Here is a 27,841-nt window from a genome sequence, read left to right as displayed (position 1 = left end):
TGGCCGCGCTATTGGGGAATCGGTTCCCGGTTTGATTGCGGAGGCACTGAGACCTTTCCTGAGATCGGTCTGTTTACGGTTAAAAGGGACACAGCAGTCGGTAATAGTCGGGGGGGAAGGGTGTGCCAATATGTGGATATTCGGTTACGGCTCGCTGATTTGGAAAGTGGATTTCCCTTACCAGGAGAAGTTAGTGGGTTATATTCGGGGCTACATCCGTCGCTTCTGGCAGGGCAGCACCGACCACCGGGGTGTCCCGGGCAAGGTGAGTCAGGGAGGCGGCTCTGGGCTCTCAGCACCGGCACAAGCTGCTGAGGAGCTGACATTTGATCCGAATAATTGTCTCCAGTTGTGGCAGCTGTTTAAATCCCGGTGAAGTGACAGAAGATGTCTTCCCCCACAATCCACCCTTCAGATCTTTGGGAGTCGGCTGTGACTCTCCCCTTCTCCACATGGTCACACCTCTGCTCAATATAAATTGGGAGTAGTGCAGACAGGACTTGCTCCTTTTAATGCCTTACAGTATAACCAGCCCGTGCTTTGATTTTCGGAGGTTTTGCAGCCGACTCAAAAACCATGTATAAATCCCCAATAATATTTTCCCTGGTCACCATAAAATGTGGGTCAGATTTATTCATGGATCAAGCGATCTTGATCAGTTATTAACTGTATTCACGTTTGTGGGAGCTACAAGCCTTTGTCATTCCATAGTTAATTTGTGCTTCACTAGTTACTTATAGAATAATAACATTTCTATGTTAAATTTTGACTCACCCACTGCAGTACCACACTATGATTCAGTGCTTACGGACTCTCCACTTGCCTGGATGAGTGCAGGTTCAACAACACTTCAGCTTGACACCATCCAGGACAAAGCAGCCTGCTTAATTGGCATCCCATCCACAAACATTCACTCCCTTCACCACCGATGAACAGTGGTGGCAGTGTGTACCATCTACAAGATACACTGCAGAAACTCACCGAGGCTCCTTAGGCAGCACCTTGCAAACCTATGACTGCTACCATCTAGAAGGACAGGAACACCACCGCTTGGAAGTTCCCCTCCAAGCCACTTGCCTTCCTTACTTGGAAATATATCGCCATTCCTTCACTGTCGTTGGATCAAAATGCTGGAACTCCCTAACAGCACTGCGAGTGTACCTACACCACAGAGACTGCAGTGGTTCAATAAGGCAGCTCAGTATCACCTTCTCAAGGGCAAATAGGGATGGGCAATAAATGCTGGCCTAGCCAGTGACGCCCACATCCTGTAAATAAATTTTAAAAACTAAACCTGAGATTGGTCTGCATATGCAGTGCCCTGACTTATAAGGCAAACTTACTTATCTCATTATTTCCATTATTGGCATCTTTGATATCAAACATAAATTAAGTGTTTGGTGATAACACTTCAATATTGATACAACTAAAACAAATCTTTGGCATCATGATTGCAAACCATCTGCATAGATTTTTCTCCTCACCCAAGTTATTTTGTCAAGCCATCAAAGTCAGGAACGCGCTGAAATAACAGAACTAATCTGAACAATAAGTATTGAGGATTGAGTCACCATTGAGTAAATGTTTGACTTTCAATGGTGGACTTTCAGCATATACACCGGTGTGCAAAGTGTTAATATTAAAGGTAATAAGGGAGCAACGAACCTCAAAAGTCCTAGGTATACACCAGATTAACTAGAGCTCCAAAGTGCCTTGGAAACTGCAGCAGCTGCTGAATGCCTGGTCAATTTGACTGTATTTGTAATTTCATCTCTTGGCCATTACTTTGTCTTAAATTTTCTTGGAGTTGGGAGATTTGAAAACAGCTGGAAGATGTGGCCACAATGATTATGTGGCATTGATCAGAAATAAGTAAAATTCACACTCCCAGTTCTTGGCCTGGGTTTTGCAATCAGCAGTGAAGCAATGGTGGTCACTGTTAAACTAAAAGGAAACTGCTCACAAAGATTTAGCAATCTCGGCTGTGGATTTCCTCTTTCTCAATGTTAATTTGAATCTGGTGCCAAGTTAAGGGTAGTCCAGACATTCCAACTACTGTGAAGTCATCAAGCAGGGTAAACAAGCAATCATGTTGAACAATTCTCCGACATCAAACCAGGAAGTAAAATGCAATGATTATCCTTCATTTTAATTTAAACTTCACAGAAAATGAAATAAATGATTGGGGCATACATGTGGGATTAAAGTAGAAGATGAAGTATCATGAAAAATTTTTCTTAGATATACTGTTTATAAAAATGTGTGAATTTTTTAACATAATGGAGAAATTTGATAATTCTCAAATATAAAATCTGTTTTTCAGGGCCATTGAGGCTGTTTAGCAATAATTATAAACTTAGTATGCTGTTAAAAAAACCTAGTTACACTTTAATCAACAAGATGTAACTTTATCAAAGATTTTTACGACGAAGCTAATAGCATATAGGGCAAGTTCTTGTCAGTTCAGTGATTTCTAATTGATTGCCATTCATGGGGACTTCAACAGTACACCCTATAGAGAAGAGTAGAATTACTGACAGCAACTTCTGGATTTCTGTATTTCACTGTGCAAATGCAGACTCCAGAGGTTGCTGGCAGTTTCAGTAGAGCATGATAACGAACACTGACACTATCAGTGTCGTGACTGCCACAAAATCTGGGCCATTGTTTTTAATTTTCGATAATGTATACTAAAGTATGTATACTCTGCAACAAAAAGGCTATATCTTTTCACCAGTTAATATTTTATGCATTTTAAGAGGTCTCTTGTTTCTAGATTAAACAGTTGAGTTTCTCTAAATTATCCTCATTGCTTATTCCTTTTCACCACATCTACCATGCTCCCCTCGTTATCCCTCAAATACTTGTACATGTTCCCTAAATGTGATCTGACCTCTGCATTGTGAAGTGTCAACATATGCTCTAGTATCTTGTACTCTAATGCTCTGACTATATATCCGAAAGTCATGAGTATGCCATCACTCTTGGACCTACTTTCTAAGTTTCTCTCAGTATAATTCACTTTGATCTATGTGCATTTCTGTAATGGGGCTGGAAAGGAACTTGGAGTGGGAGGGGAAGGATCCAGTTGTCATGGTCCACGTAGGGACCAATGACATAGCTGGGACTAAGAAAGAGGTTCTTTTGAGGGAATATGAACAGCTGTGGGCCAAATTAAAAAGCAGAAGCACAATGGTAATAATCTTTGGATTACTACCTGAGGCATGAGAAAATTGAATCACTGGGATCAGAAAGTTGAATGCACGGCACCAGTAATGGGGAAGGAGGAAGCTGTTCCATTGGGACGGGTTTCTCTTGAACTGTACTGGGACCAGTGTCCTGGCAAATCAAAAAACTCAGGCTACAGAGAGGGCTTTAAACTAAACGGTAGGGGGAAGGGTTCATCTGAGGGGAGATTTAGAACATTTACAAGAAAAGACAAGACAAGGCAATAGCACAGGGTAGAAATACGGATAATGATAACCAGAGTGTGACAGCAAGGGACAGAGTGCACAAACATATGAGTGCACCAGCAATTAGGGACAGAGTAGGGACGAAAGGTAAAAAGACAAAATTTATGGCTCTTTAAGTGAATGCAAAAAGCACTTGTAACAAGATAGATGAATTAATAGCATAAATAGAATTAAATGGGTATGATATGATAGCAGTTGCAGAGTTGGGGTTGCAAGGTGATCAAGGCTGGAAATTGACTATTCAAGGGTATTTGACATTTCAGATGGATAGGCAGAAAGGAAAAGGAGGTGGGGTGGCTCTTATAAAGTTTGAGATCAGTGCAGTAGTGAGAAATGATCTTGGCTTGGAAAATCAAGATGTAGAATCAGTTTCAGTGGAAATAAGAGCTAGCAAAAGAAAGGTCACTGGTGGGAGTAGCTTATAGGCCTCCTAACAGTAGCTACACTGTAGAACATTGTAAGAAAGGTACTGTAATAATTGTGGGAGATTTTAATCTTCATATAGATTGGACAAATCAAATTAGCAAACGTAGTCTTCAGGATGAGTTCATAGTGTATTTTGGACAGTTTCTTAGAACAATACGTTGGTGGAATCAACCAGGGAACCTGAAATGTATAATGAGACAGGATTAATTAATGATCTCATAGTCAATATAGACACAGAACTGATAGAATTTCACTTTGAGAGTGAGAAACCTGCGTCTGAAACATAAGTGAAGGCAATTTCAAAGGTATGAAGACAGAGTTGGTTAAAGTAGACTGGGAAAAGGTGTCAAAAGATAAGACGGTAGATAGGTAGTGCAGACATTTATTTAAGGAAATATTTCATAACTCTCAACAAAGATATATGCCTTGAGAAGAGAAAGCTTCTTTGAGAAAGATGAAACTGACTGACTGAGGAAGTTAAGGATGGTATCAAATTGAAAGAAAAGGCATCCAATGCTGCAAAGATTAACAGTAAGTCAGAAAATTGGGAGAATTTTAGAAACCAGCAAAGGATGACCAATTAAAATAGAGAGAAAAGAATGAATGAAAATAATGAGAGTAAGCTAGCAAGAAATATAAAAACAAACTGAGCTTTTACAAGTATATAGAATGGAAGAGAGTAGCTAAAGTAAACATTGATCCCCTAAAAGATGAGATTGGAGAATATAAAATGGGAAACGAGGGAATAGCAGAGACTTTGAATTTTATATCTGTCTTCACGGGCGAAAACACTAAAAGCATCCCAAGAATAGTAGAAAATCAATGGGGGAAAAAGAGAGGGAGGAATCTAAAATAATCACAATCACTTGAGGAGAATGTACGAGGAAAACTAATGGGACCAAAAGCTGACAAATCCCTGGACATCAGTGCAGGAGTTCCTCAGGGTAGTGTTCTGGTCCCAACCATCTTCAGCTGATTTATCAATAACCTTCTCTCTATCACAAGGTCAGAAGTGAGGATGTTCACTGATTACACAATGTTCAGAACTATTCGTGACTCCTCAGATACTGAAACAGTCCATGTCCAGATGCAGCAAGACCTGGAAGCATTCAGGCTTGGGCTGATGTGTGGTACAAATGTTACTTGCCACTTAAGTGCCAGAGAATGACCATCTCCAACAAGAGAGAATCTAACCATCTCCCCTTGTCAAAACAGCCTGCTTGATTGGCACCCAACCACCACCTTAAACATTCACTCCCTCTGTCAGTGGTGCATTGTGTCAGCAGTGTGAACCCTCTACAAGATGCATTGCAGCAACTCACCAAGGTTCTTTTGACAACACCTTCCTAATCCGTGACCTCTCATCTAGAAGGACAGGGGCAGCATATGAATGGGAACACCACCATCAGCATGTTCCCATCCAAGCTGCACATCATCATGACTTGGAACTATATTGCTGTTCTTTCACTGTTGCTGAGTCAAAATGGAACTCCCTTCCTAACAGCACTGTGGGTGTACATCACATGGACTGCAGTGGCTCAAGAAGGCAGCTCACCACCACCTTTGCAAGGGCAGATAGGAATGGTCAATAAATGCTGGTCAATAAATGTTGGTCTAGCCAACAACTCCCACGTGAACAAATAAATTTTAAAAAACCTCATGGCCTATATCCTAGGGTCTTAAAAAAAAAAGTGACTGCAGATATAGTAGATACATTGGTTATAATGTACCAAAATTCTCTAGATTCTGCAAAAGTCCCAGCGGATTGGAAAACCACAAATGTAATGCCTCTGTTCAAGAAAAGAGAGACAGTAAACTTTAAGTCAGATAGCCTAACATCTGTCATTGCGAAAATGCTAGAATCCATTATTAAGGAAATAGTAGCAGGACATTTAGAAATTCATAATACCATCAGGCAGGGTCAACATGGTTTTATGAAAGGGAAATCCAGGGATTGTGTTGGGACTGTTTTTTAATTAACATAATTGTGCCGATGCAAGCACTGGACTTCCACTTTTCTGACATGACCCCTTTCATCCTCGTTGATGCTACTCGCCCTGTAAGGAGCTGCCTGCTATATCCATCTTTGCAGAAGTAGCCCCCAGCATGGCTGCCATCTTTGCCGCTGGTGCTCTGCAGGCAGTTTCCATCTCCTGGAGACACTTGAATCCTCAAATTGGGTGCCAAGCTCACCTCCTGTCCAATTAGGGTATTTACATTTAAATGAGATTGACACTGCTGTGGTGCAGAGTTGGGCCCCGGAATTCATCCGGGCGTCAGGTTCCTAACCCCAATTTAAACATCCAACCCAAAGAATCTGCAACGGGTATAAATAGGTTAATTGAGTGGCCTAAAATTTGGCAAATGAAGTATGATGTGAAAGGTGTGAGGCTGTCCACTTTGGTAGGAAGCATAGAAAAGCAGAATATTATTTAAATGGAGAGAGATAGCAGAATGCTGCAGTACAGAGAGATCTGGGTGAGCTAGTACATGAACCCCAAAAAGTTGTCCTGCAGGTACAGCAAGTAATTAAGAAGGCAAATGGGATGTTGGCCTTTATTGCAAGAAGGATGGAGTATAAAAGTAGGGAAGTCTTGCTATAATTGTGTAGGGCAGGCTTGTCCAACCTTTTCATTTGGGCCACATTTCCATTTTTTCCCTCAAGGGGCCAATGAGCAAATTTCAGAAAGATAAAGTTCAGCACAAATTTAAACTGAACTCAACATTTTATTTTGAAATTATTAAGAAAAGAAACAATGACTGGTCTATTTTTTCTCAATGTCATAGCAATAAGTTAGGTTAAAAATAAGTAATTAATAAAAATGACCAGAGTGTGAGAGGGTCAGAGTGTGTCACCCAGTCTTAGGGTGCTCACTCACCCTCATCCACTGTAAGTGGATGTGTGTATGTGTGGTGATGAGAGTAATTGAGAAAACTGAAATTGGGAGTAAGGCAGACACAAAATCACACACTCCCTCTCTCAGTCACGCTCTCTCTCTCTCTCTCTCTCAAGCTCCTTCCGCACACTTGCTCACTCTGCCCGCCACACTCACTTGCTCCTCCCACCCACCTGCATCCGCTGTGGAGGGGGAGTGAGCCTATCAGCAGCAAACACGGAAGAGAAACAACCCCTGATTGGAGGAGCTGCTCCTTGCAGCATCTTCCATTCCAACTTACCTGTTTGACCGGCTCTGGGGGCCGCATAGAGGGGCTTCACGGGCTGCATGTTGGACAAGCCTGGTATAGAGCATTAATGATGACACACCTAGAGTACTGTTTCCAGTTTTAGTCTCCTTATTTGAGGAAGGATATGAATACATTGGAGGCAGTTCAGCGAAGGTACACAAGGTTGAATCCTACAATGAAGACATCCTCGGATGTCTTATGAGGAAAGGTTGAGCAAGTTGGGCCTGTACTCATTGGAATTTAGAAGAATGAGAGGTGATCTTATTGAAACATAAGATTCTGAGGGCGCTTAACAGGGTAGATGCTGAAAGTATGTTTCCTCTTGTAGGGGAATCTAGAACTAGGGAGGCAAGTTTCAGCATAAGGAGCCTCCCCTTTAACATGGGCTGAGGGGGAATTTCTTTCCTCAGGGTCATTAATTTTTGGAAATCTCTACCCCAGACAGCAATGGAGACTGGTTCATTGAATATATTGAAGGCTTAGTTGGACACATTTTTGATCTACATGGGAGTCAAGGGTTATGGGAGGCGGGCAGAAAAGTGGAGCCCAGACCACGATCAGATCAGTCATGTTCGTATTGTATGGTGGAGCAGTGTTGAGGGTTGAATGGCCTATTCCTCCTATTTCATAGTTCTTATGTAATATTTAGCAGTGTCAAGTTTAATTTTGCCAATTGTCTTTGCAATTACGTTGCTAATTTAAATTCTGCAATTTGTTTTCAGTGCCTTCTATCTTTACTTTTTCCCTATGTTAGTGCTGTCACTTAAATTTGAGCAGCTTGCATTTGATTTCAAATTTAGGACATGAGTATAGATGAGAAAAGCATGTTTTCCAAGCACTGAACCCTGCATGATGCCTTTCAAAACCTCCCAAGTTAACATTATGCCTCTCAAAGTATTTTATTTTAAACCAATTGCTTAATCAAGGTTCATGTTATACCTTGGGCTTTTTTTTAAATATAGTTTTTAACTTAGAAATTTTTCATGTGGGAACAAATGGTTGAAGTTCACTATCATAGTTTTTTTTTATTTGTGGCATTTTCAAAGAACTCGGTTTGTCAATCATACTTGTTTATTAAGGATATACCATACAGATATTCCTGCAGCCAATCTTTAGATTAGTTTTTATTATATGTCCTGTTCTCGATAAGCTATTGAGTCTGATGTACTGGTTCAGACTTGCACTGCAACAAAGCAGGGCAAATCAAATCAAGCCAAATACTGCTCAATAGCCAACTCCCAATCATCAGAAAAATGATGGAAGGAGTCATCAACAGTTCTGTCAAGCAGCACCTACCAATAACCTGCTTACTGATGCAGTTTGAATTCTGCCAAGAAGACTGCTGCATATCTCAGTACATCCTTGGTCCAAGCTTGGACATGACCTGAATTCCAGAGTTGAGATGAGAATGACTGCTTGTGTTGATAATTCTTCACTGAAAATGAGAATTGTACCTGGCATTTCCGATTTTTTTCTAGTGCAAAGACAGATCTTTTGTTTTGCATTTCCTCTGGGGATTAAATTTTTTTTATTCTTTAACAGAATGTGGGCGTCACTGGCAAGGCCAACATTTGTTGCCCATCCCTGATTGCTCTTGAGAAGATGGTGGTGAACTGCCTTCTTGAACTGCTGCTGTCCATCTGGTGCAGGTACACGCACAGTGCTGTTAGGAAGGGAATTCCTGGATTTTGATCCAGTGATGATGAAGGAGCGGCAACACAGTTCCAAGTCAGGATGGTGTGTGGTTTGGAGGGGAACCTGCAGGTGGTGGTGTTCCCATGCATCTGCTGCCCTTATCCTTCTAGGTTATAGAGGTTGTGGGTTTGCAAAATGCAGTTGAAGGAGGCTTGGTTAGTTGCTGCAGTGCAGCTTATAGATGGTACACACTGCTGCCATTGTGTGTTGGTGGTGGAGGGAGTGAATGTTTAATTGGTTAATGAGGTGCTGATCAAGCGACCTGCTTTGTCCTGACTGGCGTTGAGCTTTTTGAGTGTTATTGGAGCTGTACTCATCCAGGCATGCAGTGATTATTCCATCACACTCCTGGCTTGTGCCTTGTAGTTGGTGGACAGACTTTGGGGAGACAGAAGGCGAGTTACTCACTGCAGAATTCCCAGCCTCTGACCTGCTCTGTGGCCCAATTTATGTTCAATGGTAACCCCCAGGATGTTGATCATGGGGGTTCAAAGATGTAAGTTAAGAAACATTTTCTGTGTATGGCAAATACAACTTAGTGTTTCTTTATTATTGAAAACAGCACATTTATCAAGGTGTTGTATTGAAAATATATCTATCATTTATAGTCCAGAAACATCAAATTAAAGCATTCAAATATTTGCAGTTCTTGGGATGTGGTTGACACTGGCATGGGAGTTTTATTGCCCATCCCTAGTTGTCTGTAGGCATTAGAAGTCAACCACAGAATATGAAACTGCAGTCCCATGTGAGCTGAATCAGATAGGAGTGGTAACTTGAGTGAACCAGTTGGGTTTCTTTACAAAAGTCCAGCTGTCCCATAAATTCCCAGAATTAACTGAATTCAGTTTCACGACTTGTCATGGTGAGATTTGAACTTGCCACCTGTGACTTGCTAGTCCCAGACCTTAAACAATAGACTATTGTACTGTATAATCAGTATTTCCTCTTCAAATTGAGGTAAAGTTTTATGAATAAAACAAATCTAAAATTTCTAAAAGTACTTTTCTTCTAGGGTTTATTTCCATTAAGGTCTGTAATTTACCAATGTAATTTTAATTATTATTTCCGCTGTACAAATAGAATAAACTTGGAGAACATTTTAAAATGCATAAAATTTAGGGTATCAAATGTTCATCATGGCTTAAGATTCAGTACGTTCAAATGTGCAATGCTAAATAAAATTTAGAATATAGACTGACTCTGTAGTACAGCAACTTACTTTGCCTGATAGCAGCGAGGTAATCTGTTCCTGTTAGGTTGTGGGAGAGTACAGGTAAGTAGTCTGTAGAATGGTTTCTGAAAGGACAAGTTACAATGTGTTCTGTCATTAATAAAATTCTGGTTTAAGTCACATGCTTTTTACTGGAACCATAGTATTTGGAGCCCAAGTGTATGTCAGTTTTGTTGTAACGTAAGAAAATAATTTTTATTTTATGAGGTCTTTTAAAATTCGACCAAATTTGGCTTGTCCTTAATCATAGTATAATTAAATTGTGTGATTATACACATCTTAAGACTTTATGTATTTTTATTCCATTCCTGTAGCCTGGAAGAGTTGTCACACTTGTTGAAGATCCTGAGGTAAAAGAATAATGCATAATTATAAATCAGTCCTTCAGTTTAAGATTTTCAATTCATTCATAAATGTATTTGAAATATTTAAGTTTCTGCATAGGAACAACAGCAAGCCATTGTATATTTATTAGCTGATCAAGTGTATGCAAAATAGCAGTAGAATTCTTCTAAATTATAGTGTTGAATATTGCTGCTAAGATCTATTCTCTCAAATAACACAAACTTTGCAGTAAAATACAGCACCTTTTATTTATCAGCATCCAGATTAGGAAGGATGGGGAAACTATATTAAACTAAAGCGTGCTTGTTTATTGCACAGGATTTAAAACTAATGCTGACAGATTAGCAAAAAGTCTCAGATTTAAATTTCCCGTCCTTGTCTTTAAATTAATCCATGCCCTTGCAGCTCCTTTATCTTCTTGAGCAGTGCCCTACCCCTCCCACACTAAGACCAGAATTTTCCATCCCCTTTGGCATCGGGCATCATGGTGGGCATGAGCAAATAATATGGCGGGAAAGCCAAAAATCGGGTTCAAGACGTCGTTAGACTAGTTTGCGATCATCCGCTCCACCTGCCGGACATCAGGGATATCATTTTAAAACATCTATGTAATTATAATCCCTGCTCACCGGAATCATCCTCCTGTGCTGGATCATCCAGGAACACCGACGTGTTTCGTAACAGCATTTAAAATGTGTGCACCTGCTGAGCTGAACTTCGAGGGGAACTTGGAGGTGAGTGCTCACTAATGTTGCGCAGCACTTGCGAAGGTCACGTGTTCGACTTCAAGGTTGAGGTGCCACGCGTTCAGGCGAGGGCACAGACAAGTTTTTCCTGGCTGGCTGACAGTGCGATGCCGAGGCAAGGTCTGCACTGTGTCTCTGGCGAGATGGTAGGGGGTGGTGGTACGCAAGGAAGCACGGTCTGAAGCGAGTTGCGCAAGTCAAAGGCTACACTGCAGTTGGGGTGAGGGGGTGGGGGCAAGGCAGCACAGTCTTATGGTAGAGCACAAACACATGCAGGAGCTGGGGGGGGAAGAAGCAGCCACGCATTCGGGATACCTTGTATAAAGTGACCATTCCTCTCCCGCTGAGACAGTTCAGGCGCAGCCACATTGACAGGCTTGGAGTCCAGCCTCTAGTTTATCTGCCCTTTCAGCCAACGCTTTAAAGTGCCACCAAATACTCCAGAACCTTTCATCCCTCGGGCCCAGACTCGATACTAATGAGCATTTCAGTGCAGAACAATTGGATGAATGTGCAAGTTGTGCAATCTCCTTGCGAAAACTGGCCATGGAGCAGTCAGTGATGGAGCTGCTCAGAGCCCCTTACAATTTCTTCATCAGGTTTGGACCAGTCTCCCCCATGGTTCAAGCTAACAGTGCACCCTTGCAGTGTGGGTTAGGAGAATGCCTGAACTGACAGCACAGCATGCAGTCAGTCCAGTGGGTGAAGCTGCCCCCAATCAGTCAGGTGGACTGGGACGAAGGTGTTTGGGGCGTCAGGCAGCCATGCAATGAATTAAAATCTGGCCATCCATGTGGTGGCTAGCGCACTCCAGCATGCGTTAAGGGGCCTTCAGGCTTAACCAAGAGAGGTTCTTAGTATACCCAAGCTAATCCATGCATATCTCTCCTTCATCCTGCAGGAGGAGTACATCAAGAGCATGGAGCCTAATAACCTAGCTGTATGCCTCATGGCCTACAGGGAGCAGAGACAAAGGGGAAGACAGCAACAGAGGCACCTGGCTGGGCAGAGAGAGGAGCAGTGCACTCAAGACGAAAGGGCAGCTGGTGCTCCTGTGCACACCGCTGATGAGCCACAGCGAGCCGTCGCTGGGCAGCGCCTAGCTAGACCTAGGGTCTATAGACAATGCCTGTCATTTTTGCAGATGATCGAGAAGGAGTGTCGTCAAAGACTGCGCATGTCCAGGGAACTAGTCTGTCATGTCAGCCACCTGCAGCAGGATTTGGCGCCACGGCGACATGGAGGGCATCTACTGCCAATGGCTGGGAAAGTGACCGCGGTGCTCAATTTGTATGCCACTGGGTCCTTTCAGGGCTCCACAGTTGACCACTGTAGGATCTGGCAAGCCTCCACACACAAATGCATCCAGGAGGTCACAGACGCCATATTCATGAAGGCACACAACTTTATGCATTTTGCCCAGGATCAGGAAATCCAGCAAGCAAGAGCACTGGGATTTGTGCAGATCTCGAGTTTCGCACAAGTGCAGGGTGCTATTGACTGCACTCATATGGCGCTCAGATCTCCGCTATGTCAGCCCCACAAGGGCTTCCACTCACTGAATGTTCAGCTGGTGTGCGACCACCACAAGTGCATCCAACAGGTCTGCGCATGGTTTCCAGAGGGTGCCCACGACTCATACATTCTCAGGAGGTCTCAGATCCCCGACACCTTCCAGGGTCCACAGAGGCTGCAGGGTTGACTCCTCAGGGACAAGGACTACCCGCAGAGGACGTGGCTGATGATGCCCATGCAGCGGCCTCAGAGCGCAACAGAGAGAAGGTACAACAAGGCACATGCTGTAACTCGCACCTTAGTGAAGCAAACCATCGGAATGTTGAAAATGAGGTTCCGGTGCTGGACCGGTCTGCTGGAGCCCTACAGTATAGTCCACAGAGGATGTCATGCATCGCTGTCGCCTACTGCACCCTTCACAATCTAGCGCTGCAACAGGGAGAGGAGCTTGCTGAGGAGGAGATTGAGGAGCTGTATGTCTCCTCCAATGAGGAGGCTGTTAACCGGGATGAGGGCGAGGAGGTGCTCGAAGGCAAGGATGACGGTGATGTGGCCATCACACTGGCCAGATAAGACAGGCGCGCTCGGGAAACCCTCATAGCTGCTAGATTCATGGAGGATGATGACAACATGCAGGGAGGAGACACCATAGATCCTCACATTGCATCTGTGAACATTTGACTTCTGTCTGGCTGATGGCACTGCACATACCCTCTGTGATAAGGCTCCTGTCATGAAAACGCAGCGGATGCCCATAGTCCCTACATCCCAGGAGGATGATGACTACATGCAGTGGGGACACTCCGTAGACCTCACATAGGAGTCAGACTTTCACATAAGCTGTCTGGCTGATGCTCGATCGCTTGTGCTCTGTGAACAGGGTTATAGCATGGAGATGCAACTTCCCTTGATCCTATGGCATCCTTCATGAGCTGAACCCTTCAGGACCAGACACTGTCACCGGACACAGATGCTGATGAGATGGGGGGTGGTGGGCAAGCTGCACCTCCAAGGTGCTGAGAGCACACAGAGAAAATGACGGAACTCTGTGTTGCTGGATCTGGACATTCTAGCAGCAATGATGAGCCCCTTTGAGGTGCAGGCATGATTGATGTGTCCAGTGACTCTGAAGGTGCACCATCAGTGTGCTGAGAAGGTTGCACAAAGCACAGGGAAGAGGCACTGGATTGACTTTATCTTGTGCAGGGACCAATGTTTCCCATTTGAGTGATACGAACACTGCTCATCAGAACAAGGAGTCAAGTCAAGGAGACATTCTTGGGAGTTTATTTACAATAGTGAACATTATGTACAAGTGATTAACACCTGTGCCCAGGTTGTGCAACTATATCTTCTTAACCTTCCTAACCCTGCCACTATGTCTTAGTGCTCCCCTGACATCCACAGCAGAGATGGAGGCAGCCTGCTGACTGCTACGCTCTGTCTATGATGATCTTGACCGGCATCCTCTGGAGAACCCTGGCCAGTTTTCGGGGTCCTGCTTTGTGACAGTGGCACTCTCTTTGGCCTGTGGAGCTGCTGGGGTCATAGGAAGAGGGGATTCGGATGAGTCAGACACTCCCGGAGTCATTTGGGTGGATGACCCCACAGTGTGCACCTGCTGATACTCCTAATGGGTGCCCTAGGGCCCCTGGCTGACTCCTTGAGGCGAAGGGGAAGCTGGAGTGAGATCAAGCTACCCCACGCTCCTCTCATGTTGACACTGTTGGAGACCTACTATGGCGTCAGCGATGGAGTTGAGCCCTCACAGCAGTGCAGGACCAATGTCCTCGTCCAAGGTCTCTTTGGCGGCTCACCATCCTACCGGTGTTAACCTCGGTGCTTTGCATGCTGGCGCTATCACCTGAGACTGAAGACGGACGGACTACTCCATTGTGCCTTGCAATCTGAGGAGTGTAGTGCAGCGGACATCCCTTCCTGATGTTCCCAAGCTTGCCTTTGCAGCTCCAGCAATTGAGGTACGACTGAGCCCAGAGGTTCCTCATCTGACTTGAACCCAGCAGATTTCTGGTCTCCAGCAGTCCTCCGGATGCCAAAAACCTGGGAAGTCCCTGCTACTGCCTGCTGTGGATTAGACAGTGCAATGTGCTCGCCAGATTGTGACCCCAAGGCTACTCTAGAGCTTGGTCCCACTGAGGTGTGTGTCTCTGCGCTGGTGGAGGGTGTGGGTGAGCGCTGTGACGGATTTTCAATGACTGTGTCATCAGACTCTTCGAGATTTCTTCGGGGCGCAAGTTGAGGATCTGGGTCGTGGACCCCCTCGGCTGCTTCCCAGATGTACTTCAGAAAGCAAGGGGAGATAATTAGTGCAGGGCAGGGGACTGCGGAACAGGGGAATTCACTCACAGCATGGTTACCTGATGGATGTTGCACTGCTGGATCCTCACTTGGTTGAGCACCGCCAGCCTCCACGTCAGCACAGGAACGGTCCAGATTGTCGTCAGTCAGGTGATGACTCTATTTTCAAAGTCTGTGAGGACCTTGATTTCTGGCATTCCTCCACCAATCTGCGACCTGTCCCTTTGTTGTGTGCCAGCTTGTCCAGTATGAAAAGAGATGGAGAGGGTGTAAGCAGGACACCTGCCAGGCCAGATAACAAGGATGCCTGGCATGTGTATGGGTGGTGAGTGATGCCATGGACGGAATGAGGACATGATCCGCAGGGCAAATGAAGATGTGTGAGTGTGTGAATGGTTATGCCCCTTGAACTGGCAGTGATTGAGATCCCTGTGGATGTATGATGGGTTTGAGAATTGAGAGTGATGAGAAGAGTGACTTACCCTGGTAGAATGGAGGAGATCATTTTCCTCTTCTCGCACTAGCTGGCTGTCCTCTTTTGTAGGGCGTCGGTGCTGACCACCGCTATACCGCTTTCCATGCTGGATTGGTGATCTTTCTTGCTGGTCCTCGCCCAGAGCGGGGGTAGAGGACTTCAGCGGGTCTCCACTGCAACCAGTAGGTGCTCAAGGGCAGTGTTGCTAAATTTGGGGGCAGCATGTTTCCTCCCTTTGACAGCTAACAGTTCCCAGCAGCTTCCTATCCCTTGAAGAGTGCTAGCTCTGTCCAGGGGCAGCCTTTAAATATGGCGCCTGATTTACTGAAGGCCTGAGGTGAGAGCGGGGTGGGTGAATCAGAGGCTGCCCCGCCAGCGACCCAGCGTGTTTCCCAGGAATGCATAGTGAAGGAGGTGGGAATGGGGTGATACCGCATATAAACCCGCCATTGCAGCCGGCAGGTAAAATGTCCTTTATCCCACCCACTACTGCACTTATGCAAATTGGGGATGATTGTGCCCTAAAATGCTTCAAGTTCAGCATTAATTGAGTGGTCCTCCCTTCCCAAAGCCTCTATCACACAACATGTGAGGAAACCAAAATGGACGCCCTATTCTAACTGAGGCCAGACCAACATAATGTATAAGGACAAAGTAGTATATTTTGTCTTGTAATTAATTATCCTGTAAATCCACCCTAATCTGGCTATCACTTCATGGCTCATGAGCCTTTTGAGATCCATGCACTAGAACACCCAGATCTCTCTCTTCCTTTCCCTAATTTAATGCTTTTCTCTAACGGTTGTACATATGTTTAGTATTCATCCTGCCCACATAACACTGCACTTTTCCAAGTTAACCATCATTTGCCAATCAAAATCCCAATGCATCAAGATTGACCTGATGCAGTCGAGCACCACCTACAATCATGACATTCGCACAACTCTTGAGTATCTTATGCAAAATTGCAGATCATATCCCAATATAGAACATTGTTAAAAATAATACAGCAAAGATCCCAACACTGAACTCTGCAGGAAATCACCAGTGACCTGTCTCCAAATAGATCCAAATCCATTTATAACCACTTTTTCTGTGGCGTTCCAGCTAGTTCTCAATATATTAGTACAATACTGGAAGTTTGGATTTTGTAGAGAAGCTTCTTATACAACTTCTATTTATCCCTCCATTTTTGGGCCTCCCATTGGCAGCTGTGCTTTTAGTTGCTGTCCTACCATGAAATACTTGCTACAAAGCCCGTAGTCTTTCTATTACCTTTCTTTCCCTAATACTCTCCTAAAATCCACCTCTTTAACCAAACCTAAGCTTACCCCTCCCGGTCCCTCTCTTTTAGCTGCCATCCAATTTCCCCCTCTGTGAAGATCCTAAAGTCATTTTCTATGTTAAAGATGCTATATAAATGTAAGTTGTTGATAGATTTTTGCAAAATTTCCTAATTGCATTTTTCCATGTTTTTTGCTTGCTGGTGTTTATTGTCAGTCTTGACAGCATATCCTTTTATTTTGCCCTAATCCTCAGCTTTGCTTTGATTCTGCCTTTCTCAGTAGGAACATAGTGGTGTTGAATGGTAACTATAGATCCTGTAGAGCAGACTAGTTTCAAATGGTGTGACTGTTCTTTTGTAATGCTCATTATGCATTTGCCATTTAAATGCTTCCTTTCTTTTAAAACGAAATCCCCAGAAAGTATCACATGCAAACCTTGTTCAAATCATATTGAGCTAAGCATGACACCAAGTTACATCTATAACATTTTGGGCCGTAACTTCCGAGCTCCCCAGCATTGTATTGCGGAGGTACCCCAAAGACGTGCTGGAGAATCCCTATCGGAAGTTCGTAGGTAAGGTTTGCATGGCAATTGCCCAGAAGTGCAAACTTCCCCTGGGCAACTGCCCTGTACTGAGAACCATCCAAAAAATGTGATTTAAATCGCAAACTTCGGATGGTTCCGACTGGGTTACACCAATAATAACTATTGCACAGACCAAGACTCACCCCCCCACCCCCCACCCACAGGATTCCTCCCACCCCCACAGGGACACTCTTTTCTCCCTCCTTCCCCTACCCCAGACCTGACCCAACACCCTTCACTTGTCTGGATTGATATCCATCTGCCACAGTTTTGTCCATTTACTTAATCTGTCAATGTCTCCTTGTAGTTTTATGCCCCAATCTACACTACTTAGTATATTCTCCAATCTTTGTCATCAGCGCACTTGAATATATGATTAGTTGAGGCTTCAGCACAGATCATTGTGGAACTTCCTTCCAATCCAATAATGTACCCATTATTAATACTGTCAGTCCTCTACCACCTAATCTCCTAACCAAGTCAATAATTAGCCTTCAATTCCACAAGCTTTAAATTTAACTAACAGTCTCTAATGTGGAAATTTATCAAATGCCTTCTGAAGATCTATGTTAACTACATCAATAGATGCCCCATTGTCTAATATTTTAGTTCCTTTCTCAAAAAATTCAATTAAGTTTGTTAGACATGATCTACCCTTTACAAATCCATTTTGGCTCTCTAATCAGCTCAAATTTCTCAGAAGTGCTCATTCACTCTGACCTTAATTATAGATTCTAATAACTTCCCCAAATGTTAGACTAAGAAGACTATAATTTCTTCCTTCTTTATCTCAACTTTCTTAAGTTTGCAATTTTTCAATCTCACTTGCCACGAAGGGCTTTGGAATTGACTAGGGAACAGTTTGTGATGGGGGCCAAAAAAAATGGTTTTGGCCTTGCCAAGGTTTAATTGAACGAAATTGTGGTGCATCCAGACCTGGATATTTATGATAGGCGTGCTGACAACATATAGGGCAGGGATCAAGTGAGGTGGTGGTGAGGTATTGCTAAATTTAATCAGCATACATGTGGAACCTGATATCTCAGCATATAGATGTGGAATAGATGAGTGCCAAGGATAGATCCTTGGCAGCTCCAGGGGTGACTTGCAGAGCTGGAAAGAGAAGTAGAAGATTCTCTGGCTCAGATTGGATAGTACGATCAAGTACTCCTTGTTGGGATGGCCAGCACTTCGATCACACCCTTGAGTTCTTGAAACCAATTCAATTGTGGGAGCTTAGATGGTTACCACCACACACCCCAAGTGCCCCATAACACCTTGAGCGGATATACACTTCTTCACAATAAGTAAAAATGCAACCAAGAAAAGGCAGTCTCACTAAGCTGGATAATGGAGGAGAGGCTTTAGTGCAGGATGGCATGGGCAACTGTATTAAAGGCTGCAGAAAGATCGAGAAAGATGAGGAGAGACGCTGTACTGTGATCCCAGTCAAAATGTGTAACTTGCAACTGATTAGGCCCATTTTAGTGCTTGACAGGAATCGAAATCTGTAGTTCAAAAATGTCATTTGAAGAAAAATGGGCACAGTTTTAGAGAGATGGCCAGAACAAAATGAGGAATGGGATGTTGAAGGTGGCTAGCAGGGATGGAGAAGTCAAAGGTGAGTGTCTTGATGAGGGGAGGGGTAATGACAACGGTTTTGAAAGCAATTTACATGGTAGTATGGGGGCCAGGATGGGAAATTAGGTGGTCAACAGTTTACTGGGAATGGTGTTAAAGGAGCATGGTGCCATGAATCTCATGGACAAGATGAGCTTAGAAAAGACATGAGGGAAAATAAAGACATGGTGTTATGACGTAGCAAGTGATGTGTGCCAGCTGGACCCATATCCACGAGGGAAACTTGGTTCCGCAGTCACAATGGTTTTGCAATTTGTATTTATTCAGAGAAGACTGAACACTGAAATCAGAAGTAATAAGTCCACTAAGACCTTTAGAATTTCAAATGAAAATATTTTTTAACAAAATAAAAGCTGTCAAACACATACATAAGATTCCAATTACTTAATACCATAGTAAATACTAAAATTCCTACTTAAGCTGACTCCCAAATACCTTGTAAGGCAACAGTCAAAAATAGATTTTAAAATTAGAAAGATAGGCCACCACCTCACTTGATCCCTGCCTGATATGTTGTCAGCATACCTATCATAAATATCCAGGTCTGGATGCACCACAATTTCATCCAATTAAACCTTGGCAAGGCTAAAACCATTTTTTTTGGCCCGCATCACAAACTATGTTCCCTAGTCAATTCCAAAACCCTCCGTGGCAAGTGAGATTGAAAAATTGCAAACTATCACCTATAAGGGCTGGATGCAGCAGATTCATGCAGACATGGCTGGAGGCTTTTCTGAGGCTGTTTCACAAGCTTATGCTAGATGTCACAGGGCCTCTCTCAACATAGCCTTTCGTTCTCCCTTATATACTTTTCTCTTTTTTTTGAATCTGTAAATTCCATTGTCCCATATGTCTTTGAAAATCTACTTTCCCACAATATAAACTTTTCATGGCGATAATATTGTCACTAACCTTTGGGAAAAATAGACACACTGCTTGGCCTATCATATCTTGTTAGATGTAAACATCCTACTATTTTTTTGAAATTCAAACTGTCCCAATTTATCTAAAAATGCAAATTTTCCTCACCCTTTACATTCTAAGAATTCAGCCATGTTTACATAGAGTCATAGAGGTCTACAGCACAGAAATAGGACCCGTCAAGTCTGCACTGGTCAAACATGTACCTAACTATTCTAATCCCATTTTCCAGCACTAGGCCCATAGCCTTGTATGCCATGGCATCACAAGTGCACATCCAAATACTTCTTAAATGTTATGAGCATTTCTGCCTCTACCATCCTTTCAGGCAGTGAGTTCCAGATTCCCACCACCCTCTGGGTGAAAAAATTCTTCCTCCTATTCTTCTAAACCTCCTGCCCCTTACCTTAAATCTATGCCCCCTGGTTATTGATCCCTCCACCAAGGGGAAATGTTCCTTCCTGTCTACCCTAACAATGCCCCTCATAATTTTATATACCTCATTCATGTCCCCCCTCAATCTCCTCTGCTCCAGGGAAAATAACCCCAGTCTATCCAATCTCTTCTCATAACTAAAACTCTCCAGCCCAGGCAACATCCTGGTAAATCTCCTCTGCACTCTCTCTAGTGCAATCACATCCTTCCTATAATGCGGATTCCAGAACTGCACGCAATACTCTAGCTGTGGCCTAACCAGCGTTTTATACAGTTCCAGCATAACCTCCCTGCTCTTATATTCTATGCCTCAGCTAATAAAGGCAAGTATGCCTTCTTAACCACCTTATCTACCTGAACAAAAACAGAATTACCTGGAAAAACTCAGCAGGTCCGGCAGCATCGGCGGAGAAGAAAAGAGCCGACGCTTCGAGTCCTCATGACCCTTCAGCAGAACTCCTACCTGTCCCGCTACCTTAAGGGACCGGTGGACTTGCACACCAAGGTCCCTCTGATCCTCGGTACTTCCCAGGGTCCTACCATTCATCGTGTATTCCCCTGCCTTGTTTGTCCTGCCCAAGTGCATCACCTCACACTTATCCAGATCAAATTCCATTTGCCACTGATCAGCCCATCTATATCCTCCTGTAATCTAAGGCTATTTACCACCCCACTTGAGGCAATGGGAATACAGAGGCCCCATGAACTGGCATGGGCAAGGAGATAGCCATGAATATGGATAGTGAGGATAGGTGAGCAGTGAACTCTTGAGGAAAAAGAGCAAAGTAAATTGAGATGGAGGTTGATATCACAGAGGATGAAGATCACTCTGTGCAGATCCTGATGGAGGAAAGGAGTAAGGATATCTTGCTGAGAAACTCAGGATGGAGCTTGGATGGACAAGAAATAAAATGAGTTTAAAGAGAAGCTAAGAGGAATAAGGTGAGGAGGTTAAAGAAGGTTAGTGCTACAGCCATAAACGGAGACACCAGGGACTTGTAGAAGAATGATAAATACTCAGGGCTGAATTTTCATCCTTGAGGCAGATAGCTGCCCGACTTGACACCATCCGCCTCGGGAGAAAGTGCCCGCAAGGACTGGTCTTTCATTGTTGGGGGCAGGTGAGGACTGCCCCAGGAAAAAGTTCGGAGGCAGCCACAGGGCCTGCCGGGTGCAGAGGTGGGCTGTTTAAAAAATCCATCTCAATGCTGTGGGACTTCATCCCAGTTACAATGAATGCAGGATTTCCAGACCTCACCCCTCACATCCCCTCACCCATCCCCTATGGCTCCTCATGCCCCTATGCCAAGATGTGCCCCCCAAACAACACCTGTGGCCCCCCCATGCCAAGCTATGGCACTTCCATGTCCATTCACCCACTATACACTGTATAGAAGCAATGAATGCTATAATCACAGTAGGATAAGTTTTTTTTTAAAAAAAGGCTTTTTTAAAAAAATGTCATTGATAACTTTCCACTCAAAAAAAAATCTTTTTACTACAGCACAATAAAAGTGTCAATCAGCCAGACCCTTTAAAATATCAATTGCAGAAAGTGCAAGTACTTGAAACATCTATCTTGTGTAAATAAATATATCTTGTGTAAATAAACATTGTGAAATTGACAGCATAGATCAAAGAGCCAGTACTGTCAATCAAGCAATGCCTTCCCTGGGGTGCAGGTGTTTCAACAGGCTAATGTATTTCTGGACTGTCAGCCAAGAATATGCAATGGGTGGGATTTTCCAATCTCTCCCACCAGCGGGATCTTCCTGCCCCACCAAAGCAAATGGAAGTTTGAATAGCTCACCGAACCTGCCGTGAGGGTACCGGATGAGTAAACGGAGGGTTTTTTGTTTAAGGGGAAAGTTATCAATGAATTACTTTTTTTTCCAAATTTTTCTTTACACATCCCATTGTTACTATAGCATTCATTGCTTCTAACACTGTGTAGTGGGTGAATGGACATAGATGTTCCATAGCTTGGCATGAGGAGCCATGGAGGTTGTTTGTGGGGGCATACCTTGGCATGAGGGACATGAGAAGGGCCATTTGAACTGGCCTTTCAAAAGGTTCCCTCATGTAGACTATGGCTCACGACACCTCTTGAGGTATCACAACTCTTTGCAAAGCTGGCCCAACTCCATGAAAATTGCGGAGAAGTAGGATATGCCTAAGCCTGCAATGGAGCCAGCAAGGCTGGGAATGCAGGGTGCAGGCTTGCAACCCAAAGCAGCCCACAGCCTTAAAAGGCACTCCCAAAAATCAGAAACCCCAGGAATGGGGTCAGGAATCCCAGACCCACCCGCCATTCTTAGAGTTCCCAAGTCATCTCGACTTGGCAAAAATTCAGCCATCAGTGTTCATTTGAAGGTTAATAAGACTGAGATGAACACATTTAAACCAGGGTTACCACAGTAGTAGGGTTACCACAGTCCTCTCCCCGTTCAACGGACCCATTTACCCACCTCCAGTATTCTCCCTCCACCTGGACCCCTCCCTCTGGATTCTTACCTTCTCTTGATCTTTTCATTGAGAACTGTTGGCGTGACATTAGTCGTCTAAATTTCTCTGCTCTTCTCACCCACTCTAACCTGTCTCTGTCTGAACTTGCTGCACTCCATTCGCTCAGGTCCAACCCTGACATTGTCATCAAACCTGCTGACAAGGGTGGCGCTGTTGTTGTCTGGCTCACTGACCTCTACCTTGCAGAGGCTGAGCGTCAACTCGCAGACACTTCCTCCTACCTCCCCCTGGACCATGACCCCACCACTGAACAACAAGCCATTGTTTCCAGGACTGTTACTGACTTCATCTCCTCTGGAGATCTTCCTTCCACAGCTTCCAACCTGATAGTCTCCCAACCTCGGACAGCTCGCTTCTACCTCCTACCTAAAATCCACAAACAGGACTGTCCCGGCAGACCGATCATGTCAGCCTGTTCCTGCCCCACGGAACTCATTTCTTGCTATCTTGACTCTATTCTGTCTCCCCTTGTCCCGTCCCTTCCCACCTACATCCGTGATTCCTCTGACACCCTACATCATATCAACAATTTCCAGTTCCCTGGCCCCAACCGCCTCCTCTTCACCATGGACGTCCAATCCCTCTACACTTCCATCCCCCACCAGGATGGTCTGATGGCTCTCCGCTTCTTCCTCGAACAGAGGCCCGAACAATCCCCATCCACCACTAATCTCCTCCGTCTGGCTGAACTTGTTCTCACACTGAACAATTTCTCCTTAAACTCCTCTCACTTCCTCCAAATAAAAGGTGTGGCTATGGGTACTCGCATGGGCCCCACAGCTATGCCTGTCTCTTTATGGGGTATGTGGAACATTCCTTGTTCCAGTCCTACTCTGGCCCCCTCCCCAACTCTTTCTCCAGTACATCAATGATTACTTCGGTGCTGCTTCATGTTCTCATCTGGACCTGGAAAAATGTATTAATTTTGCTTCCAATTTCCACCCCTCCATCATTTTCACATGGTCCATCTCTGACACTTCCCTTCCCTTCCTTGACCTCTGTCTCAATTTCTGGTGATAGACTGTCCACCAATATCCATTACAAGCCTACCGACTCCCACAGCTACCTCGACTACAGCTCCTCACACCCCGCTTCCTGTAAGGACTCCATCCCATTCTCTCAGTTCTTTCACCTCCGTCACATCTGTTCTGATGATGCCCCTTTCAAAAACAGTTCCTCTGACATGCCTTCCTTCTTCCTTAACCGAGATTTTCCACTCACGGTAGTTGACAGGGCCCTCAACCGTGTCCAGCCCATCTCCCGTGCATCCGTCCTCACACCTTCCTCTCCCTCCCAGAAACATGATAGGGTCCCCCTTGTCCTCACTTATCACCCCACCAGCCTTCGCATTCAAAGGATCATCCTCCGCCATTTCCGCCAACTCCAGCATGATGCCACCACCAAACATATCTTCCCTTCACCCCCCATGGCGGCATTCCGCAGGGATCATTCCCTCCGGGACGCCCTGGTCCACTCCTCCATCACCCCCTACACTTCAACCCCCTCCCACGGCACCTTCCCATGCAACCGCAGAAGGTGCAACACCTGCTCCTTTACTTCCCCTCTCCTCACCGTCCAAGGGCCCAAACACTCCTTTCAAGTGAAGCAGCATTCCCCTCAATTTAGTCTACTGCATTCGTTGCTCCCAATGCGGTTTCCTCTACATTGGAGAGACCAAACGCAGACTGGGTGACCGCTTTGTAGAACACCTTCAGTCTGTCCGCAAGTATTACCCAGACCTCCTGTCGCTTGCCATTTCAACACTCCACCCTGCTCTCATGCCCACATGTCTGTCCTTGGCCTGCTGCATTGTTCCAGTGAAGCTCAACGCAAACTGGAAGAACAGCACCTCATCTTCCGACTAGGCACTTTACATCCTTCCAGGCTGAATATTGAGTTCAACAATTTTAGATCATGAACTCTGTCCTCCACCCCCACCCCCTTTCCGATCCCCCCCTTTTTTTCCCAATAATTTATATAGATTTTTCTTTTCCCACCTATTTCCATTATTTTTAAATGTATTTCCATCCATTGTTTTATCTCTACCTTTTAGCATTTTTCGATTCCTTCACCCCACCCCACCCCCACTAGGGCTATCTGTACCTTGCTTGTCCTGCTTTCTACCCTTAATTAGCACATTCCTTAAATAATATCACCACCTTCAACACCTCTTGGTCCTTTTGTCGGTGACATCTTTTGGTTATCTCCACCTATCACTGGCCCTCTATCCAGCTCTACTTGTCCCACCCCCCCTTAAACCAGCTTATATTTCACCTCTCTTTTATTTTTACTTAGTTCTGTTGAAGGGTCATTCGGACTCGAAACGTTAACTGTGTTCCTCTCCACAGATGCTGCCAGACCTGCTGAGTTTTTCCAGGTATTTCTGTTTTTGTTTTGGATTTCCAGCATCTGCAGTTTTTTGCTTTTACCACAGTAGAGATAGGTGAGAATAATTCCATCATGGAGTACATTTGCCATCTTTAGAATATACAAATTTTAGGAATTTTATGTAACAGTTGGAATTTATTCATTAATTGAATGTGGGCATCACAGTCAAGGCTAGCTATTGCCCATTCCTAATTGCCCTTGAGAAGGCGCTAATGAGGTACCTTCATGAACTGCCACAGTCTGTGTGTTAAATTTGTAACAGTTTAATAAAACTGAGACACTTGCTTGGCCATTTCAGAATCAACCACATTGTTATGGGTCTAGAATCACGTATTGGCCAGAATAGGCATGGACAGTAGACTCCTCTCCCTAAAGGGCATTCATGAACCAGATGGGCTTTTATGACCATCTATTAGTTTCATGGTCACCATTACTGATATATCTTTTTATTCCAGATTTATTTAATTGACTGAAGTTCAATTCCCTGGCTGCCATGTGGGATTTGAATTCATGTCTCTGGCCATCGTTGGTCCAGGCCCCTAAATTGCTAGTCCAGTAACATAACCACTATGCTATCGTTTGCTGGATGGTTTTTCTGATCCAAAATACATTAAATCGGCAGAAAATATAAATAATAGTAAAATGCTGATTTTCTATAGAAAAACCACAGCACATCAAATAGTAAATTCACTAAACTGTAACTGAGCCTGTTTTATAATAAGCTATCCATGATTGGCCAGAGAGGCTTCTGTTCTCTGCTATCTTTGGTATGATTATGTAAAATTAAACACCATTTTAATTTCATACATCAGAATTATTCCCTATTTAATTTGATGCTTATCAACACTAGTTCCATAACAGTGTGTTTATTGAGACCTCAAATTTTCTTTTGAAGGAGGTGATACAAAAACAACATTAAACTGTCTGCAATCTTGATTTTTTTTTCCATGCTTGCATCTTGTCAGAAGAAAGACAGGCTTTCAGTCAAGTTTCATTACTTTGGTGAGAGTTTCCATTAAATGATTTGTTGGATCAGTGTAAATACTTTAGATTTTAAGTATTCTGAGGCATTTTGTCCCACGTTGAGTTTCGGATCTCAGCCAAGAGGTTGAGAGTCATGCATATTACACACAAGGATTTCCCCAGAGGGAATGCTAAGCAATGTTCTCTGCCTGGATTAAGATTGGTTCAGATAAAAATGGGGGTTGTGAGGAGGAGGTGGAATTCTTAATATGGTAAACTGAAGTTTCATGATTATTCATCTTTTGTACATTCTGTGTTGCAATATAGTAATTTTATGGGGCAACTCAAGATAGGAAACAATTGCTACCATTGATATTTTTCAACTGCAGCATTGTATCAGAGTCAGTACAAAACATTAGCAATAAAAATTAAGATGTGAATATATATATATGTGTGTGTGTACGGCATTAGAATCTGCCATGCTATTAATCCGGGTTGGAAGAGTGCAAATTGCACCAATCCAAAGCATGAATATTTACATTGATAACCATATACAATTGGCTCAATAATCCATAATGCAACCTCAAATGTCTTTAGTGCAAGTAGCTTTTCCATGTTTGTGAAAAATGTATATCTCATTAAACTTGTTTTCTGCAGTAAACTAGTGCAATTCATTATTGAGTAAGATGTATTCTTTGGACAAATGCATTACCATATCATATGTTTATGTTCAGGGCCTTGTATGGGGTGTGGTGTATAAACTTCCAGATGGAAAGGAAGAGGAGGTAAAGGAATATCTTGACTTTCGAGAAAAAGATGGTTACAGGACTATTACAGTTACATTTTATCCTAAGGATACTTCAATAGATCCTTTCCCTGTGATGCAATACATAGGAACATGTGATAATCCCAATTACTTGGGCCCAGCGCCCTTGGAAGACATGGCTTTGCAGATTTCAAATGCTGTTGGGCAAAGTGGAAGGAACACGGAGTACTTATTTGAACTTGCTGACTCCATACGCAAGCTTGTTCCAGAAGATACAGATGAACATCTCTTTTCATTGGAGAAAATGGTCAAGGAGCTTTTAGAAAGAAATGGAAAAAATAACTGTATATAAAGGATTGTTGCAATAAAACAGGGCTAGATCAGAGAATGTCTTCACCTTAACCCCTTTTTACTCTTAATTTATTCTTGCTGTATCACTATTTTTCCTGACAATGCCCACCAAAACATAGGGGTATTAAATGCAATGCTGATGACCTTAGTGTGATATTTTAAAAGTATGTATGTATCCATGTATTCTCTGTATCAAAATGTGTTCTCTCATTATTCAACCATGGTCCTTAGCAAAGTCATGCTTAAGCTCGAGGCATACTTGTCGACGAGCCTGGTTATAGTTTAAACCCAAGAATGGTTTGCACTGCATACCCTGAATATTTAGGTATTGGTAATATCATTTTTAATATTACCATAAATTCTAAGTGGAGAAGTCAAATTTCAACTTGGCATGCTTATATGATTATCTAGTAAAATGTCATTCATATGGATGCTGTCTGCCTGTTGTTGCTGGAAACAGCAGCCATCCAGGGATTGAAATCAGTGTATTAAAGTACAATAGATGAACAATGGAATGCATAATTAGTCCCAGAAGTTGATCTTGTATGTAGAACATCTGATAAT

At 43.6% G+C, this 27,841-nt stretch overlaps 1 protein-coding gene across 3 annotated transcripts; it reads left to right on the top strand.

The window, feature by feature from the left end:
- The first annotated feature begins 1 nt into the window (after position 1).
- On the top strand, positions 2-27,841 carry chac2 (ChaC, cation transport regulator homolog 2 (E. coli)). 3 transcript variants are annotated; one of them, XM_078556985.1, is made up of 3 exons: positions 2-265; positions 10,329-10,364; positions 26,895-27,841. In XM_078556985.1, exons 1-3 carry the CDS (start codon positions 131-133, stop codon positions 27,276-27,278), a joined length of 555 nt encoding a protein of 184 aa, XP_078413111.1. In that variant the 5' UTR covers positions 2-130; the 3' UTR covers positions 27,279-27,841. The 3 variants fall into 3 exon arrangements, with proteins under 3 accessions (XP_078413111.1, XP_078413112.1, XP_078413113.1); XM_078556986.1 differs by lacking the exon at positions 10,329-10,364 and having other exon boundaries at positions 12-265; XM_078556987.1 differs by lacking the exons at positions 2-265; positions 10,329-10,364 and adding an exon at positions 10,926-11,093.

The sequence above is a fragment of the Cetorhinus maximus genome, chromosome 14 (genome assembly GCF_964194155.1).
Source record: "Cetorhinus maximus chromosome 14, sCetMax3.hap1.1, whole genome shotgun sequence".
Lineage (NCBI taxonomy): Eukaryota > Metazoa > Chordata > Chondrichthyes > Lamniformes > Cetorhinidae > Cetorhinus > Cetorhinus maximus.
The sequence above is the reverse complement of the archived record's forward strand: the minus strand, read 5'-3'. Positions and strand labels throughout refer to the sequence as shown.

Bases quoted from the DNA above. Each gene is read 5' to 3' on its own strand.
- chac2 (XM_078556985.1), top strand. From the start codon at position 131: ATGTGGATATTCGGTTACGGCTCGCTGATTTGGAAAGTGGATTTCCCT. The intron at 266-10,328 runs GTGAGTCAGGGA...CCATTCCTGTAG, and splicing joins ACCGGGGTGTCCCGGGCAAG to CCTGGAAGAGTTGTCACACT. The intron at 10,365-26,894 runs GTAAAAGAATAA...GTTTATGTTCAG, and splicing joins CACTTGTTGAAGATCCTGAG to GGCCTTGTATGGGGTGTGGT.